The 15,504-nt window shown below is 44.7% G+C and overlaps 1 protein-coding gene across 1 annotated transcript in view; it reads left to right on the forward strand.

The window, feature by feature from the left end:
- The window catches only part of CYC1 (cytochrome c1), a 55,423-nt gene extending 46,278 nt beyond the window's left edge, over window positions 1–9,145 (forward strand). The window contains exons 5-7 of the mRNA XM_078772995.1: window positions 4,394–4,554; window positions 7,166–7,266; window positions 8,872–9,145. Of these exons, the coding sequence (XP_078629121.1) occupies window positions 4,394–4,554; window positions 7,166–7,266; window positions 8,872–8,976 (367 nt within the window). The 3' untranslated portion in view covers window positions 8,977–9,145. The remainder of the gene's footprint in view (window positions 1–4,393; window positions 4,555–7,165; window positions 7,267–8,871) is intronic.
- The last annotated feature ends 6,359 nt before the right edge of the window (window positions 9,146–15,504 follow it).

Below are 15,504 nucleotides of genomic sequence, written 5' to 3' on the forward strand. Positions count from 1 at the left end.
TCCCCCAGCTCTCTCTGTGCTCTGTCCCCCAAATATTTCTACAGGTCGCACAAGATCTGCCAGCCACCCTCTGATGGTTAAACTGCCGAAATCTCGGCTCTCTGCTCACCTTCACTCTTTCATTCCTCTTTTCTCCCGCCTCTGGAACAAACTCCCACACTCACTTCAATCACACTCCTCCCTCCAGGTCTTCAAAACAGCTGTTCACCACCATCTCTTATCTTCCCCCATCCAAAACCTTGATCTTTTCTACCCCCACTAATTCACCCCAGATCCACCTTGTTTGAAATTCCAACTTCTTTCCTGGAAGTCTTGGCAGTGTCCAAATGTTTTATACGTCTGCCACCCCCCCGCCCCCCTTCCCAGGCCTCCCCCCCAAAGCCCTCTCCCTCCCACAGTTCTCTCGATGTCTCCATGTCTCTCGGTCCCTGCTCTCAAATGTTGTGTTTGTGTCCTTCCCCCTCTCTCCCCATCTTGTCTACCGCTCCCGATGTTATTTGTTTTGTGTGTCTGTTTGTCTTTCTGTGTGATTAATGTTCGCTCTTTCACGAGCCTCGATCTTGTATACAAAAAAAACAACAAAAAAAAAACAACAACAAGTGCCTCCCATTTCTCTTGATCATTTTTGAGATGTTTCTACACCTTCATTGGAGTCCACCTGTGGTAAATTCAATTGATTGGACATGATTTGGAAAGGCACACACCTGTCTATATAAGGTCTCACAGCTGACAATGCATATCAGAGCGAAAACCAAGCCATGAGGTCAAAGGAACTGCCTGCAGAGTTAAGCAATGTATTGTGTCGAGGCACAGATCTGGGGAAGCCTCCAAAAAAAATCTTTGCTGCATTGAAGGTTCCCAAGAGCAGAGTGGCGTCCATAATTCTTAAATGGAAGAAGCTTGGAACAACCAGGACTCTTCCTTGAGCTGGCCGCCCGGCCAAACTGAGCATTCGGGCGAGAAGGGCCTTGGTAAGGTGACTAATAACCCGTTAATCACTCTGTCTGAGCTCCAGAGTTCCTGTGTGGAGATGGGAGAAACTTCCAGAAGGACAACCATCACTGCAACACTCCACCGTTTGGTTGCTGGGCAAGTCTGAAAAGGAAATAATATGTTGGGGACTATCAAGCAAAAGACACACATTGCAGAAAATGGTGTACCATCACATACAAGAACACCATACAGTTCGTGAAAGTGCCAAACTTAGTGTGCAAGCATACTTAGTGTACATGTGTGTGCATTCTGGGAGAAAGCGCAAATCCCAGTACAGAGAGTAGATTTCTCATGTAATAGCCCACTCCTACTACACTGGGATGGGAACCTGCTCCCTGATTGTACTGGCAATCACAAAGAATCTGTTGATCGGGTAGCCATACTTGTAACTGGTATGAATACCGAGAAGTTGCTTGGAGTCCAAAAAATTCCCCAAGGCACTGGTGTAGCACAAACAAATGCTTGCATACAACTTTTTGAGGAGTGGAATGTCAAACTGTTGGTGAAAGGCATAGTGTTTGACACCACTGCATCCAACACAGGGCTGAGAAACGGAGCATGTACCCTCATTGAAGCAGCTTTGGATGCTAAGCTTGTCGGGATTGCATGTCGTCATCATGTGTTTGAAGTAATGCTCTCTGATGTTACAACTAAAGTCATAGGACCCACTAGCGGACCTGAGATCAGACTGTTCAAGAGGTTTCAGAAACAGTGGCCTTTAATTGACAAGAAGAGGTTCCAAGTAGGAGAAGATAAAATATTTTCCGATAACCTTGTTGAACGTCAGAATATGATACATTTTTATGCAGCTGCACTCGAAGAACAACACCCACGTGATGACTATGAAGAACTTTTGAGACTATGCCATACATTTCTGTATGGCATACCATCTATGCCATACCAGAGAGGTGAAATTCCGTGCCCCAGGAGCTATGCACAATGCCCGCTGGATGATGAAAGCCATATATGCTCTCAAGATGGTTCTCTTCAAAGACCAAATAAAGCTAACATCACGTGAATTGAAGGGAATCACACAGATTGCTCTTTTTGTTGCACTTGTGTATGCGAGATTCTGGCATAAGGCGCCGCTACCCACAAAGGCACCTCTCGATGATTTGCTTCTTCTTTCAACCCTTGATTCTTACCCAGATATAGTTGTCCGTGAAACTGCTGTCAAAGCATTCACTAGACACCTCTGGTATTTGTCAGAACCAAAGCCATCTTTTCAAAGAAGTAGGCAATATTTTGAAACACAAGTTTCTGCAAACAATGTTACGTAAAATCATTCAAATTATGTGTATTCTGATGTTTACTTTGTTTTAATTGTTCTGATAGAATTGTTTTATCGCTCTGATAGATATTTTATATTTTCTGATGGAATATTTATTTTTCCCGATAAATGATTTATTGTCAAATTAATACATAAATGTTTAATCTACTGTTTTGTTTTTAATCTTAATTTGACTATATGAATGAAAATTGAACAATGAACAATTGAACATACATGCATGTTGTACAATGGTACATTGTACATAATTATTTATTAGTTTACAAACAAACAATAACAATAATAAATAATTTGAGTAATTGAAAATAGATAATTATCTATGAATTGATGTATGATGCTAAAAATTCTGTATCTTATTATTCATTATAATTTGTCAACATTCTGAGCAACCTCTAAATATTGTCCAATCAAGCTCAAATTTTCACCACAAACTACTTTCTACAATAGGAATAGGGGCAGCCTTGTGGAGAAATGAAAATCCAATCTTCAAATTTTTGGGCCACCCTTATAAATAATATATATATATATATATATATATATATATATATATATATATACAGTGGAACCTTGACTTACGAGTGCACCAACTTACGAGTTTTCCGAGATACGAGCCGTCGCTCGGGCGGTTTATTGCTTTGAGATGCGAGCCGAGATCTGAGTTACGAGCTTACGCCACCCGCTACCAAGTGGGTTCCGGTCACGTGGTTATCTTGCCGTGCAAGTATCTCTGCCGTATATCGCTGCTGCTTTGTTTTCGCATTTTGGTTATTTTGAGTTTACGCCACCCGCCACCAGGTGGGTTCCGGTCACGTGGTTATCTTGCCGTGCAAGTACAGTATCTCTGCCGTATATCGCTGCTGCTTTGTTTTCGCATGTTGGTTATTTTGAGTTTACGCCACCCGCCACCAAATGGGTTCCGGTCACGTGGTTATCTTGCCGTGCAAGTACAGTATCTCTGCCGTATATCGCTGCTGCTTTGTTTTCGCATGTTGGTTATTTTGAGTTTACGCCACCCGCCACCAGGTGGGTTCCGGTCACGTGGTTATCTTGCCGTGCAAGTACAGTATCTCTGCCGTATATCGCTGCTGCTTTGTTTTCGCATTTTGGTTATTTTGGAAAATTTCTTAGTTTTAACCACGAGAAAGAGTCCTAAGAAATTGAGTGCCAAGGGCAGTACTGAGAAGAAGAAGAGGATGATGTGCTTGGATATAAAACACGCAATCGTCGAAAAACATGAGCGAGGTGTGCGTGTTGTCGACTTGGTGAGGCGGATGTGAAGGCAGCTGAAGATTTTATTATAAATTTTGCCGAACTGATAGAAGCCGAACGATACATCCCCCAGCAAATCTTCAACTGTGACGAGACAGGGCTCTTCTGGAAAAAGATGCCGAGGAGGACGTATATAACGGCAGAGGAGAAGAGCATGCCAGGCCACAACTTGTTCAGAGTGCCGGCGATAGCTCGCCTTCTCTTTGTGGAAAACACGGTGAGATCCTTAACATCCAACAACTAATGGGACGCAAACGGGGCGCCCAGTTTAGCGGTACACACATTGATGAATCACCCTGCCTGTGATTCACCCATGACAGGTTATAGCTGGGTCGGGATTCAAACCCAGGCTGGACAGTTTAGAGTCAAGTGTGCGTACCTCCAGTCCAGGCCATCCTGCCAACTTGTATGCTGCATACAGGTGAAATATAAAGCGCGAGATATTTTTATATATACTGTATATTTAAAAAAAAATTGGTGTGGTTTTTGGCGGGCTGGAACAGATTAATAGCATTTCAATGCATTTTAATGGGGAAATTTAATTTGAGAAACGAGCAAATCGAGTTACGAGCTCGGTCACAGAACGAATTAAACTCGTAAGTCAAGGTTCCACTGTATATATATATATATATATATATGTGTGTGTGTGTGTGTGTGTGTGTGTGTGTGTGTGTGTGTGTGTGTGTGTGTGTGTGTGTGTGTGTGTGTGTGTGTGTGTGTGTGTGTGTGTGTGTGTGTGTGAAGCTTGTTTTGTGCACATGACTATTGGGTGCTAGATTCGTGTCCATGTGTGACAAATTATCCCTGATGTTGTGTCCTGTGTGCCATTGTTTATTTGTGCAGGCATGGTGGTGAGGACTACGTGTTTGCAATTCTCACTGGCTATTGTGATCCTCCTGCTGGTATGATTCCCCTTGAGGGTCTTCACCACAATCCTTACTTCACTGACCAGTCGATTGGCATGGCTCCAGCCCTCTACAACGAGATAATCGAGTATGAAGACGGTATGTTGTTTCACTTTATAACTGTGGAAGTCGACGAGTGCATTCTCCTTGTGATTGCTGAATTTTGGAGAAAGCAAGCAAACCATTCACCTCAATCCTTTCGTTCTTATTTATGTTGATTTTTTTTGTCCTCCCTGGAGTGGTTGTTTATTATTAGAGTCCCCTACCAGTGTACACCGGAGGGGACTATTGGTTTGCACTCCGTCCCTCCGTCTGTCCGTCTGTCAGTCCGTCACGCAAAGAACAGTTTTCCGGACTTTTTTCTAAACTCTTAATGCTAATGATTTCAAACTTGGTACATGGTTTCCTCATGATAAGTTACAGATCAAGTTCGAACGTCACGACGTTTCGATCATTTTTTGACAAACTTATGGCACTTTAAACTTTGGTAATTTCCCCAACAGTTTTCCGGACGACAGACTGCCGGTAGGGGACATGTATTGCAGCGCAATACTCAGAATGCTTGTTTTAGTTGCAACTAATGAGGATCTTCTTCTTTTTGTGTTATCTGTAGAAAACATTACACCTTGCAAATTTTTTCTGTCCATCACTTATCGTCTTACTGAAATGTATCATATGAGTTTGCAATGCTTCGTTCAGCACAGCAATTACATGAAAGCCCGCTTGGAGTTTGCAAAAAGCACCGAAAGGACTCTCAGACTGTGACAAACAAGATTCTGTGGGCTTTCATGCGTCTTTCACTGAGGAGAGGCTTCCATCTGGCCACTCTGCCATAAAGCCCAGATCGGTGGAGTGTTGCAGTGATGGTTGTCCTTCTGGAAGTTTCTCCCATCTCCACACAGGATCTCTGGAGCTCAGCCAGTGACCATCGGATTCTTGGTCACCTCTGTTACCAAGGCCCATCTCCCCCGATTGCTCAGTTTGGCCAGGCGGCCAACTCTAGGAAGAGTCCTGGTTGTTCCAAACTTCTTCCATTTAAGAATTATGGAGGCCACTGTGCTCTTGGGAACCTTCAATGCAGCAGAAATTTTTTTGTAGGCTTCTCCAGATCTGTGCCTCGACACAATCCTGTCTCTGAGCTCCGCAGGCAGTTCCTTTGACCTCATGGCTTGGTTTTTGCTCTGATATGCATCGTCAGCTGTGAGACCTTTTATAGACAGGTGTGTGCCTTTCCAAATCATGTCCAATCAATTGAATTTACCAGAGGTGGACTCCAATCAAAGTGTAGAAACATCTCAAAGATGATCAAGAGAAATGGGAGGGACCTGAGCTAAATTTCAAGTGTCATAGCAAAGGGTATGAATACTTTGTCAATGGATATTTCAGTTTTATCTTTTTAATAAATTTGCAAAACTTTCTAAAATCCTGTTTTCTCTTTGTCATTATGGGGTATTGAGTGTAGATTGATGAGGGAAAAAATGAATTTAAACGATTTCAGCATAAGGCTGCAACATAACAAAATGTGAAAAAAGTGAAGGGGTCTGAATACTTTCCGCATGCACTGCAACCTCTGTACACCTTTGGTGACAGAGATAAAAACGGCCATTGCCATTAACGTTTGACGTGAAAGACATTTAACGACTATAATTAATGAACCTCCAATTATGGACAAATTAGCCTGGTGTTGGCTTAGCGGTTTGGGTGCCGGCTTGGGATCCTAGGATCCTGGGTTCGAATCCTGGTCGATCGCTGAATTAACGCCAGGGGGGTTCACTCAGCCTGTCATCCTTCCGAGGTCGGCAAATTGACTACCAGCTTGCTGGGATGAATGATCCCGGTGTGTACCCCGATTTAGAATAGGTACACCGTATCCCTGCGCATCGTAAGAGGCGACCAAGGGTTGGCGTCAGGAAGGGCATCCGGCCATAAAAATATTGCCTCAAACAGGGAACCATGATTGTCATGGGCCCCGCAAGGCTAACCCCCGCTCTAGCGGGGAACATGGCCTTAAAACGACCATTCATTCATTCATTCATCCACCCGTTTTGAATATTTTGAAGAAAATATGACATTTCCTTTAAAATGAGGAGGTGGTGAAGGTGGGAGGGTTTAAAGGAACATGTTTCGTATCATTTGTATCCTGGTCGTGTGCCTATCTTCTTCGTTAATATGCAGCATAAGACCCCGGAGTAGCATCACTGGCCGAGGCGGCGTCTGATGCAGTTCCCTCTACTGGTTAGGGCAGGAATTTTTAAATTTGTTCATGGTGCCGGCAAAAGCTCGCCTGCTCTTCGCGAAGGACACCATGGGACTTTTAATGTCCATCAACCAATGCCGGCAGATGGTATGTCCTGTTTAACGTCCATCCGAGGGACGGCACACACATTGCTGAATCACCTTGCCAGTGAAACACCGGGATGACAGTTTTTAATGGGTCGGGATTAAAATCCAGGCTCGACTGCTTTAAGGTGAGTGGGCATACTTCTAGGCCATCCTGTCGGTCCATGTTTATGTTAATTCTGTATTTTCAAACATTATTTATTTTGAAATGTTTAGTTGTCAAATAAATGAATCTGTGCCACAGTTCTCCATCAATCAACATCTTCTCATTTGCTGTTAAACTTTTGAGAATTATTGCAGATTTCCGAATGTCGGCATGCCGCTGCCTCTGCCTGTGTTCAGTCGTATCTATCCTCGGTCTGACAAACAGGCACTCCGGCCACCTTGAGCCAGTTGGCCAAAGACGTGTGCACGTTCCTCCGATGGGCTGCGGAACCTGAACACGACACTCGCAAGTGCCTGGGCATCAAGGTGCAACACTCGAGCAATTTGTTTATATGTTATTTATTTATTCCCTCCCTGCGTAGGTAGAAGTGTTGTGACAAAGGTTTTTTTAATCACCTCGACTTCTTTGGCTGAATTATATATCCACCAACCAACAAAGCCACAGTTCATTGGAAGTGGTGTAAAGTCAGACATTGCATGTGGTTGTATTGGAGTCATCATGTCCTCATGAAAATCATGTCATTTTCGTTCACACATGTTTCACCTAATGTACTGGTTCACTCACTGCAGCTTGAATTCCAGAACGAAGCTCTCCTTCCACAGTCTTCTTCGCACCGGTTTGATTTATTGACTTTGTCCTCTCACCCATAACCTTTCCCTCTGGCATTTTTATCTCACCTGGACTTTAGTCCGGTGAGCTTATGCGATCGAGCAATGTCTGCAGGGAAGTCAGTCAGTCAGTCAGTCTTTCAGCGAGTGACTGGTCCGTAAGCACTTCAGTCATTATCTCTTGAACCAACCCTCCCACCCCTCTAAATCCCCCCCTAAAATCTACACACACAATTTTGATGAAACTTGACCACAAGCTTCATATCTGATGCCTAATGAAGGTGTATTGACTGCATCAAAATCTGTGCTCATTAAGGGGAACTACGGGGGTGTTTTTGACCCCCCCCCCCCAAACCCCCAAAATATGTATTTGCTCTCTTCTCCAAAACTGCACACACAATTTCAATGAAATTTGCCCACTACCTTCATCACCCCGTGATGTACCAATGTCTGCTCACAGCATTAAAAAAATCAAGGTCTAAGATGGTCTGTGGGGGGTTTGACCCCACCCAAGAAAGGTATTTGTTCTCTTCTCTGAAAACTACACACACACAATTTCAATGAAACTTGATCACTACCTTCATCGCCCATGATGTACTCAAGTGTGTTCACGGCATTAAAAAATATCAGGGTCTGAGGAGGTCTTCAGGACCCGCGTTCCCATTTCTATTGTTGCAAACAGGTAGCAGTCACATACTAAATCGACGAAGCCCACCCACTTCATCTTCGTTCGTATGTGGCACAAGGCTATGGGGGTAGCATCATTGGCTGAGGGCGTGGCGGTGCTGCTGATGCAGTGCCCTCTGCTGGTTAGGGCAGGCATTTGAAATTTGCTCAAGGTGCTGGCGATAGCCCGCCGACTCTTTGCAAAGGATACCATCGGATACTTAACGTCCACCAACGATTGCTGGCAGATGGGACACCCAGTTTGGCATCCATCCGAGGGACAGCATAGCATACACATTGAGGAATCACCCTGCCTGTGGAACGTTGGGTAGCTGGGTCAGGTCAAGTCGGGATATAATTAACGCAAATGTCTCCTTGCTTTAATTATAGCTGGGCCAGGATTCAAACCCAGACTATACAGCTTGGAGGCAAGTGTGCGTACCTCTTGGCCATCCTGTGAACCCAGTGCACCCACCAAGTATACGAGTCACATTTCTATTGAAGCAACTGCATTATTGTGTGGGACACAGATGTTTCTTCCAAAGATCCGCTTCCTGGTGTGTTGCAGATGTCCAGACGTGAAGTAGTTGAAGTTTATATGACTGTTATCGCCTTCCCATTTCTCTTGTTTTGCAGGTTATATTTGTGTCATTTTTGGTGATACCATTCGCATGGTACTTGAAGAGACATCGATTTGCAACTCTGAAGAGCAGGAAGATGATTTACAAACCTCCGAAGTAACCAGCTGTGTCTCGACATCTTGAATCCTGCATACATTCTGAAGGATAAATGTAAATGTACAGGTTGCCAGTTTTTTTCCTTAGTGCTCTTGTTGCTCCCTTGGTTGTGTTCACATCTGTACTCTCAAACTCCAACAGCCGAAGGCGTGATCAATAAACTTTTAAATTGACATGGCCTTGATTGTGTACATGAAAGCTAGCTGCGTTAATCTTGCAGTTAACCCTGCTCAGGGTTTCTCCCCTTCGAATCCCCTACTCTACCTGGAGAAGGTGTTTAGGTTCCTGGGGAAAGGTGGTGGAGCTGTTTGTGGTGGTAAATTGTGGCAGGAACTTTACATATATGCATTGCAGACTATATGCGTGATGTAACATAAGTTTATTGTTAGATAATAAACCAGAACAACACTCTTTGACGTCACGTCGACCAACATGCCTCCGCCCACATTATTACATGATTATAATACTTGCACCAAGTTTGATTTAAATCCATTCAGCTGTTCTCAAGTGATCACATTTTTACCTGACATGACCTCTTACCTCTGGCCTTTAACCTCAGGACCGCAAAATCTAAACAGTTAATCTTTACATCAATATACATGTGTGTATGTATATATATATATATATATATATGTGCTGGTGGGTGAATGGCTCACGTTTGAGTTGAATGTGATGCCGATCAGGAAGAAGAAGAAGCCGTACTGCCATTAAAATGTCTGGCATTAGAACTGCACATATATTGAAAGCTGGAGAACACATATATTTGGATTGGTTTGCTCCCGGCTGCATCCAGGGGATTCCATATAATGAGTGGATACCAGAGGTAATGTTCCATGTGGCAGATGGCACTTATCGCTCCCATTAAGGTACAGCATAGCTGGATGGGATACCTTAATGGCGGTTCACCACTGATGGTATGAAATCGAAAAGTGACTGGTATATAACCGAAAGGTTTTCAGAGTCATAAGTGTATGCAGTACTCACTGCGTTGCCCTGATGAGCCCCAAAAAGGGCGAAACCAGGTCGGTAACTGTGAGTTTTACATACATTTATGACAGTATCTGAACTAAGATCAAAATTCTGCTCTGTCAGAGGGTTCTCTTGAGAGCTTGACAGGCAGAGCGTATGTACATGGCAGTGACGTCATTACTTGCGCTCATTGAAAGCTGGAGAACTGCACATATATATATATATATATATAATTATATATATATATATATATATATATATATATATATATATATATATATATATATATATATATATATATACAGTATATATATATATATATATATCTATTTATTTATTTATTTATATATATATTTATTTATATATATATATATGATTAACATCTATTAAAAAAATGACGCACTGCATGATAGCTCCTCCGGAGCTTGGCAGGCAAGGCGGACACACGTGGCGGTGACGTCACTGCATTCGCTCATTAGGTTGGAGCACCCTATTATCTATCTATAATTCCAGTAATCTCTGTCTGTACGTCTGTACGTTTGTTTGTCTGTGACCGCTGTTTCTCGACAACCACGGGTCCGATATACTTTTAACTTGCCAGGTATATTGCTGGGGACCCGAGGATGTGCCTTTTCAAGGTTTCATATTAATCGGACAATTACTTACCGAGCTATGTCCAAAAAACGATTCAACCAATCGGAGAGCAGCGAACGATCGCGTGTGCCGGCGTTGCGAATGGACCAAACCATTCCATGTAAATAGAGGGGGGGGGGTTCTGTGGTCGTTGCGAATGGACGAAACCATTTCATGTAAATAGAGGGGGGGGATTGTCACTGTACTCGCAAGCCGTTCGCCGTTCGCTTTGGCGTTGCGAATGGACCAAACCATTTCATGTAAATAGAGGGGGGGGATATAATTTTAGATAGATATATAGTACGGGCATATATATAGTACGGGCATGCCCTAGTATATACTAATTTCATTACTCCCAACCGCATCCAGGTCGACTCCATATCGTGAGTGGATACCAGAGATAATGTTACCGTGTGGCAGGCGGTGCTTATCGCTCCCAGTAAGGTGCAGCAGTAGCTGTATGGGACACCTTACTGGCAGTTCCCCACTGATTATATACAACAGGCATTTTAAGGCCATTTTCCCTGTTAGAGCGGGGGTTAGCCTTGCGGTCCCCCTGACAATATTCTCCATTTTGCCCTATTTCCTGCATCTCTCCTTGTTAACCCCCTTGCCCGCATTTCTTCTTCCACCACCTTTAGCCAAGTCTTTCTCGGTCTTCCCCGTCCTCCACTTCCTTCTACATTCATTTCCATCACTCTTCTCAACCAGTCACTTTCATCCTTCCTCAACACATGACCAAACCATCTCAACCTGTTTCTCTTCACAGCATCAATCACAGGCTCTATTCCCATCATCTTTCGCAATTCATCATTTGTCTTCCTCTCTCTCAACGATACTCCGCACATCCACCCAACCATTCACATTTCCACCCTTTCCAGCCTTCGTTGCTGCTCTACGTTCATTACCCATGTCTCGCTCCCATAAATCATAACACTTCTCAAACATGCAGCATACACCTTTCCCTTCAGCTTCAACGACACTCCCCTCCTCGTCAGCACGCCACTCAGTTCCCCAAACTTCTTCCATGCACATCTCACTCGAGCAACCGTTGCCGAGTCTGATCCACCTTCTCCATTCAGCATGTCTCCGAGGTAACAAAATGTTTTCACACCTTCCAGCTTCACGCCGTCTCCAAGATCCAATTCAACATTTCCTTCATCTGCAGCTCTCTCTGTGCACACCTTACATTTGAATGTAGCTGCCACACTGGTTAATGACCCTCTCAGACCACTACATTTTTGATGAACCCACTCAGCGCACATTGTACATTGAATGGAGTTCACTCCGACACCCTTCCTGCACACAGTACACGGCCACTTCCCAGTTCTTTCCACCTCACCACATGCTTTACCACTTGCCATCACCTTCGTTTTTCCGATATTCACCTTCAGACCTTTTGTCTAACCCACTAACCCGAGCGGCTAACCCCCGCTCTTGCAGGGAAAATGGCCTTAAAATGCCTGTTGTTGTTGTTGTTGTTGTAGAACTTTTGTCTCCATACATTCCTTCGACTTGTTCATCTTCTCCTTCAGTCCATCCATACTTCCTTCAGTCCATCCGGCATCCCCAATGATTGTAAGAAGTCGCATAATGACTGATATATAACCGAAAGGTTTTCAGTCACAAATGTATGGAAGACTCACTGCGTTGCCCTGATGAGGCCCCAATAAGGGTGAAACCCTTATTGGGGAGGGAGGGGGGGAAGTGGAGGGGAGGGAGGGGGGAAGGGGAGGGGAAAAGGGCGGTAGGGTGGGGGGGGGGGGGGGGGGGGAGGCAGGAGAGGAAGGGGGTTCATATATATATATATATATATATATGTATATATATGTGCTGGTGGGTGAATGGCTCACGTTTGAGTTGAATGTGATGCCGATCAGGAAGAAGAAGAAGCCGTACTGCCAACTTCGTGTCTGGTGTCTTCGTACTGCCTATTTATTTGTGTTCAAATGTCTGGTGATTTATTTGTATTTATTTATGCGATTGTGTACTTGTATATAACTGTCATTAATTTAAAAAGGCTTAGGTACTTTCAAGCGATTTTTTTTTTTTTTTTTCTTTTTTTTTTGTTAACTCTTTTTTTCAAAAAGCACTCGCTGATGAACCTCTTAAAGTTTGACGAAGATCCGTTCAGCCATCTCTGAAAAAAAATGGCGACAGACACAGACAGACAGACATCTCTCTTACATAGTAGATTATATAATATATATATACAGTATATATATATATATATATATATATATATATATATATAAATATATATAATATATATATATATATATATATAAATAAATAAAATATGTGTGTGTGTGTACCAAGTTTGAATTGGATCACTTCAGCTGTTCTCAAGTTATAGACCTATTACAGACTTTGACCTCTTGACCCCAAATTATAATCAGTTCATGTTTGCATCATTCTACATAATTGCACCAAATTTGGTCAGAATCCCATCGCTGGTTCACAAGTTTTCACGGTAACAGGATGTTTACCTAACATGACCTCGACCTTTGCCCTTTGACCTCTTGACCCCAAAATCTAATTGGTTCATCTTTACCTCGTTATGCATACATGCACCAAGTTTCTCTAAGATCTCTTCAGCCGTTCTCAAGTTATCGCCGTAACAAAAACCTTTCTTGGACGGATGGGCGGACGGACGCACAACCTGAAAACTTAATGCGTCCGACGACTTTCTCAGCGGGGGCAAAAAAAAAACCCAAAACGGGGAAGTGGGAAGGGGTTGCATAATCAATGTGTCTTAATCAGGGAGGAATTGTGGTGTTGTGTGAGGGTTGTGACGGAGCCGGGGGTGAGCGGGCTGTGCAGCGAGGCCTAGTTCCTACCCACGGGCAGTGCAGCCTGCGGTTTCCTGCGCGCACGGGGCCAGGAGTGAGTGGACCGTGCAGCAAGGCCTGGTTCCTGCCCACGGGCAGTGCAGCTTGCGGTTTCCTGCACTAGGACGTGGAGGCCTGAGACGAACCGGGACGATTCCTGACGAGGTTCAAGAGCAGCTCGGAGGGAAGAGTATTTCGGAGCTGTTTTCGGATGACGTGCTGATGTCCTTGGACTTCGCGCCAGGCTCTGGGCCGACCGGGCCGACGTGTGTGATATTCAGCAGCATAATATTCAACGAAAAGCCCGACCGAATATCGTCGCTTTGTGGCTGCTTTCCGCCGCCGAAATCCAGCGCGGCTTGGGCGATTCTACCCCTGTTTGGAGAACACCCAGCGAGGCCTTCATCGGGGCCGAGCGAGCAAGGCTTCCGCTGCTGAAATCCAGCGTGGCTTGGGCGATTTTGCCCCTGTTTGGAGAACACCCAGCGAGGCCTTCATCAGGGCCAAGCGAGCAAGGGCGTGTCGGGACCTGGTTCGCGCCATTGTCCGAGTGGTTCGCACCAACCGGAGCTGTTTTCGGATGACGTGCTGATGTCCTTGGACTTCGCGCCAGGCTCTGGGCCGACCGGGCCGACATGCATCGAAGTCCTTTCCAAGGGTGTGGTGACCAGGCAAACGTGGGGTGGTGCTGACGGGGCCCCCACAGCCGTGATGCCACCGAGGTCCGCTCACCCCAAAAGGACCACCGAGGCACTCGGAAAGATGGTGGTGGGATGATGAAGTTGGAAAGAAGATTGACGAGAAGAGGAAGAAGTTCAAGGAGTGGCAGAAGGCGAAGGTTATGGGGGCAGAAAAGGCAGAGCATGAAAGTCATAAGGCAGCCAAGAAGGCTGCAAAGAAAGAGGTAGCAAAGGCGCAGGAGGCATGTAGGAAAATGTTCGGAGAACGCTTGCATTCGGAAGAGGGTCAGAGAGCAGTATTCAGGATTGCAAAGCAGATAGCGAAAGAGAGGTGTGATGTGATGGGGGTGAGTTGCTTGAAGGATGAAGTGGGACAAATCGTTGTGGACCCAGATGGAATTAAAGGAAGATGGAAAAGATATATGGAAATGCTGTTGAATACAGAGAATGAATGGGATGGCAACATAGAGTAACTCAGTTTTAGGACCGGCAGAGAAGATAACTTGAGAAGGAAGTTGAGGAAGCGATAAAAGCAATGAAGAGTAGAAAAAGCGGGAGGGCCGACGGGAGTTGTGGGAGGTATGTTGAAGGCAGCAGGAAGTTGGGGTGTGAAGAGAATGACAGAGATCTGTAATCTGGCGGTGAAAGAAGGCTGCATTCCAGTGGATTGGGAACTGAGTACCCTCGTCCTCTATGCAAGGGAAAGGTGACCCTCGAGAGAGTGGCTCGTACCGAGCGATAAAGTTATTGGAGCATGGAATGAAGGTATTGGAAAGGGTGTTGGAGAGGAGGATAAGGAAGAAAGTGAAGATCGACAAAATGCAGTTTGGATTTATGCCAGAAAGAGCAACGACAGACGTGCTTTGTATTGTGAGGCAGTTGCAGGAGAAGTACATGGAGAAGAGGAAGAAGTTGTTTCTTGGGTTTGTTGATCTGGAGAAGCATTCGATAGGGTTCCACGCAAAGTATTGACATGGGCAATGAGGAAGTTAGGAGTGGAGGAATGGTTGAATAGAGTAGTGATGGCAATGTACAAAAGAGCGCGCACAGCTGTAAGGACGAAGGACGGGAACAGTGGTGAGTTTGAGGTGAAGGAGGGAGTGCATCAGGGGACGATACTATGTCCACTACTATTTGTAGCTGTGATGGAGGTGCTGGCTCAGAACGTAAAGGAGGGTTTACCGTGGGAGTTGTTGTATGCAGATGATCTGGTGTTGATTGCGGAAAGTATGGATGGACTGAAGGAAAAGATGAACAAGTGGAAGGAATGTATGGAGACAAAAGGTCTGAAGGTGAATATCGGAAAGACGAAGGTGATGGCAAGTGGTAAAGCATGTGGTGAGGTGGAAAGAACTGGGAAGTGGCCCTGTGCTGTGTGCAGGAAGGGTGTCAGAGTGAACTCCATTCAAAGTACAATGT

This window comes from Myxine glutinosa, chromosome 2 (assembly GCF_964187855.1).
Source record: "Myxine glutinosa chromosome 2, kmMyxGlut1.1, whole genome shotgun sequence".
In the NCBI taxonomy this organism is placed as follows: domain Eukaryota; kingdom Metazoa; phylum Chordata; class Myxini; order Myxiniformes; family Myxinidae; genus Myxine; species Myxine glutinosa.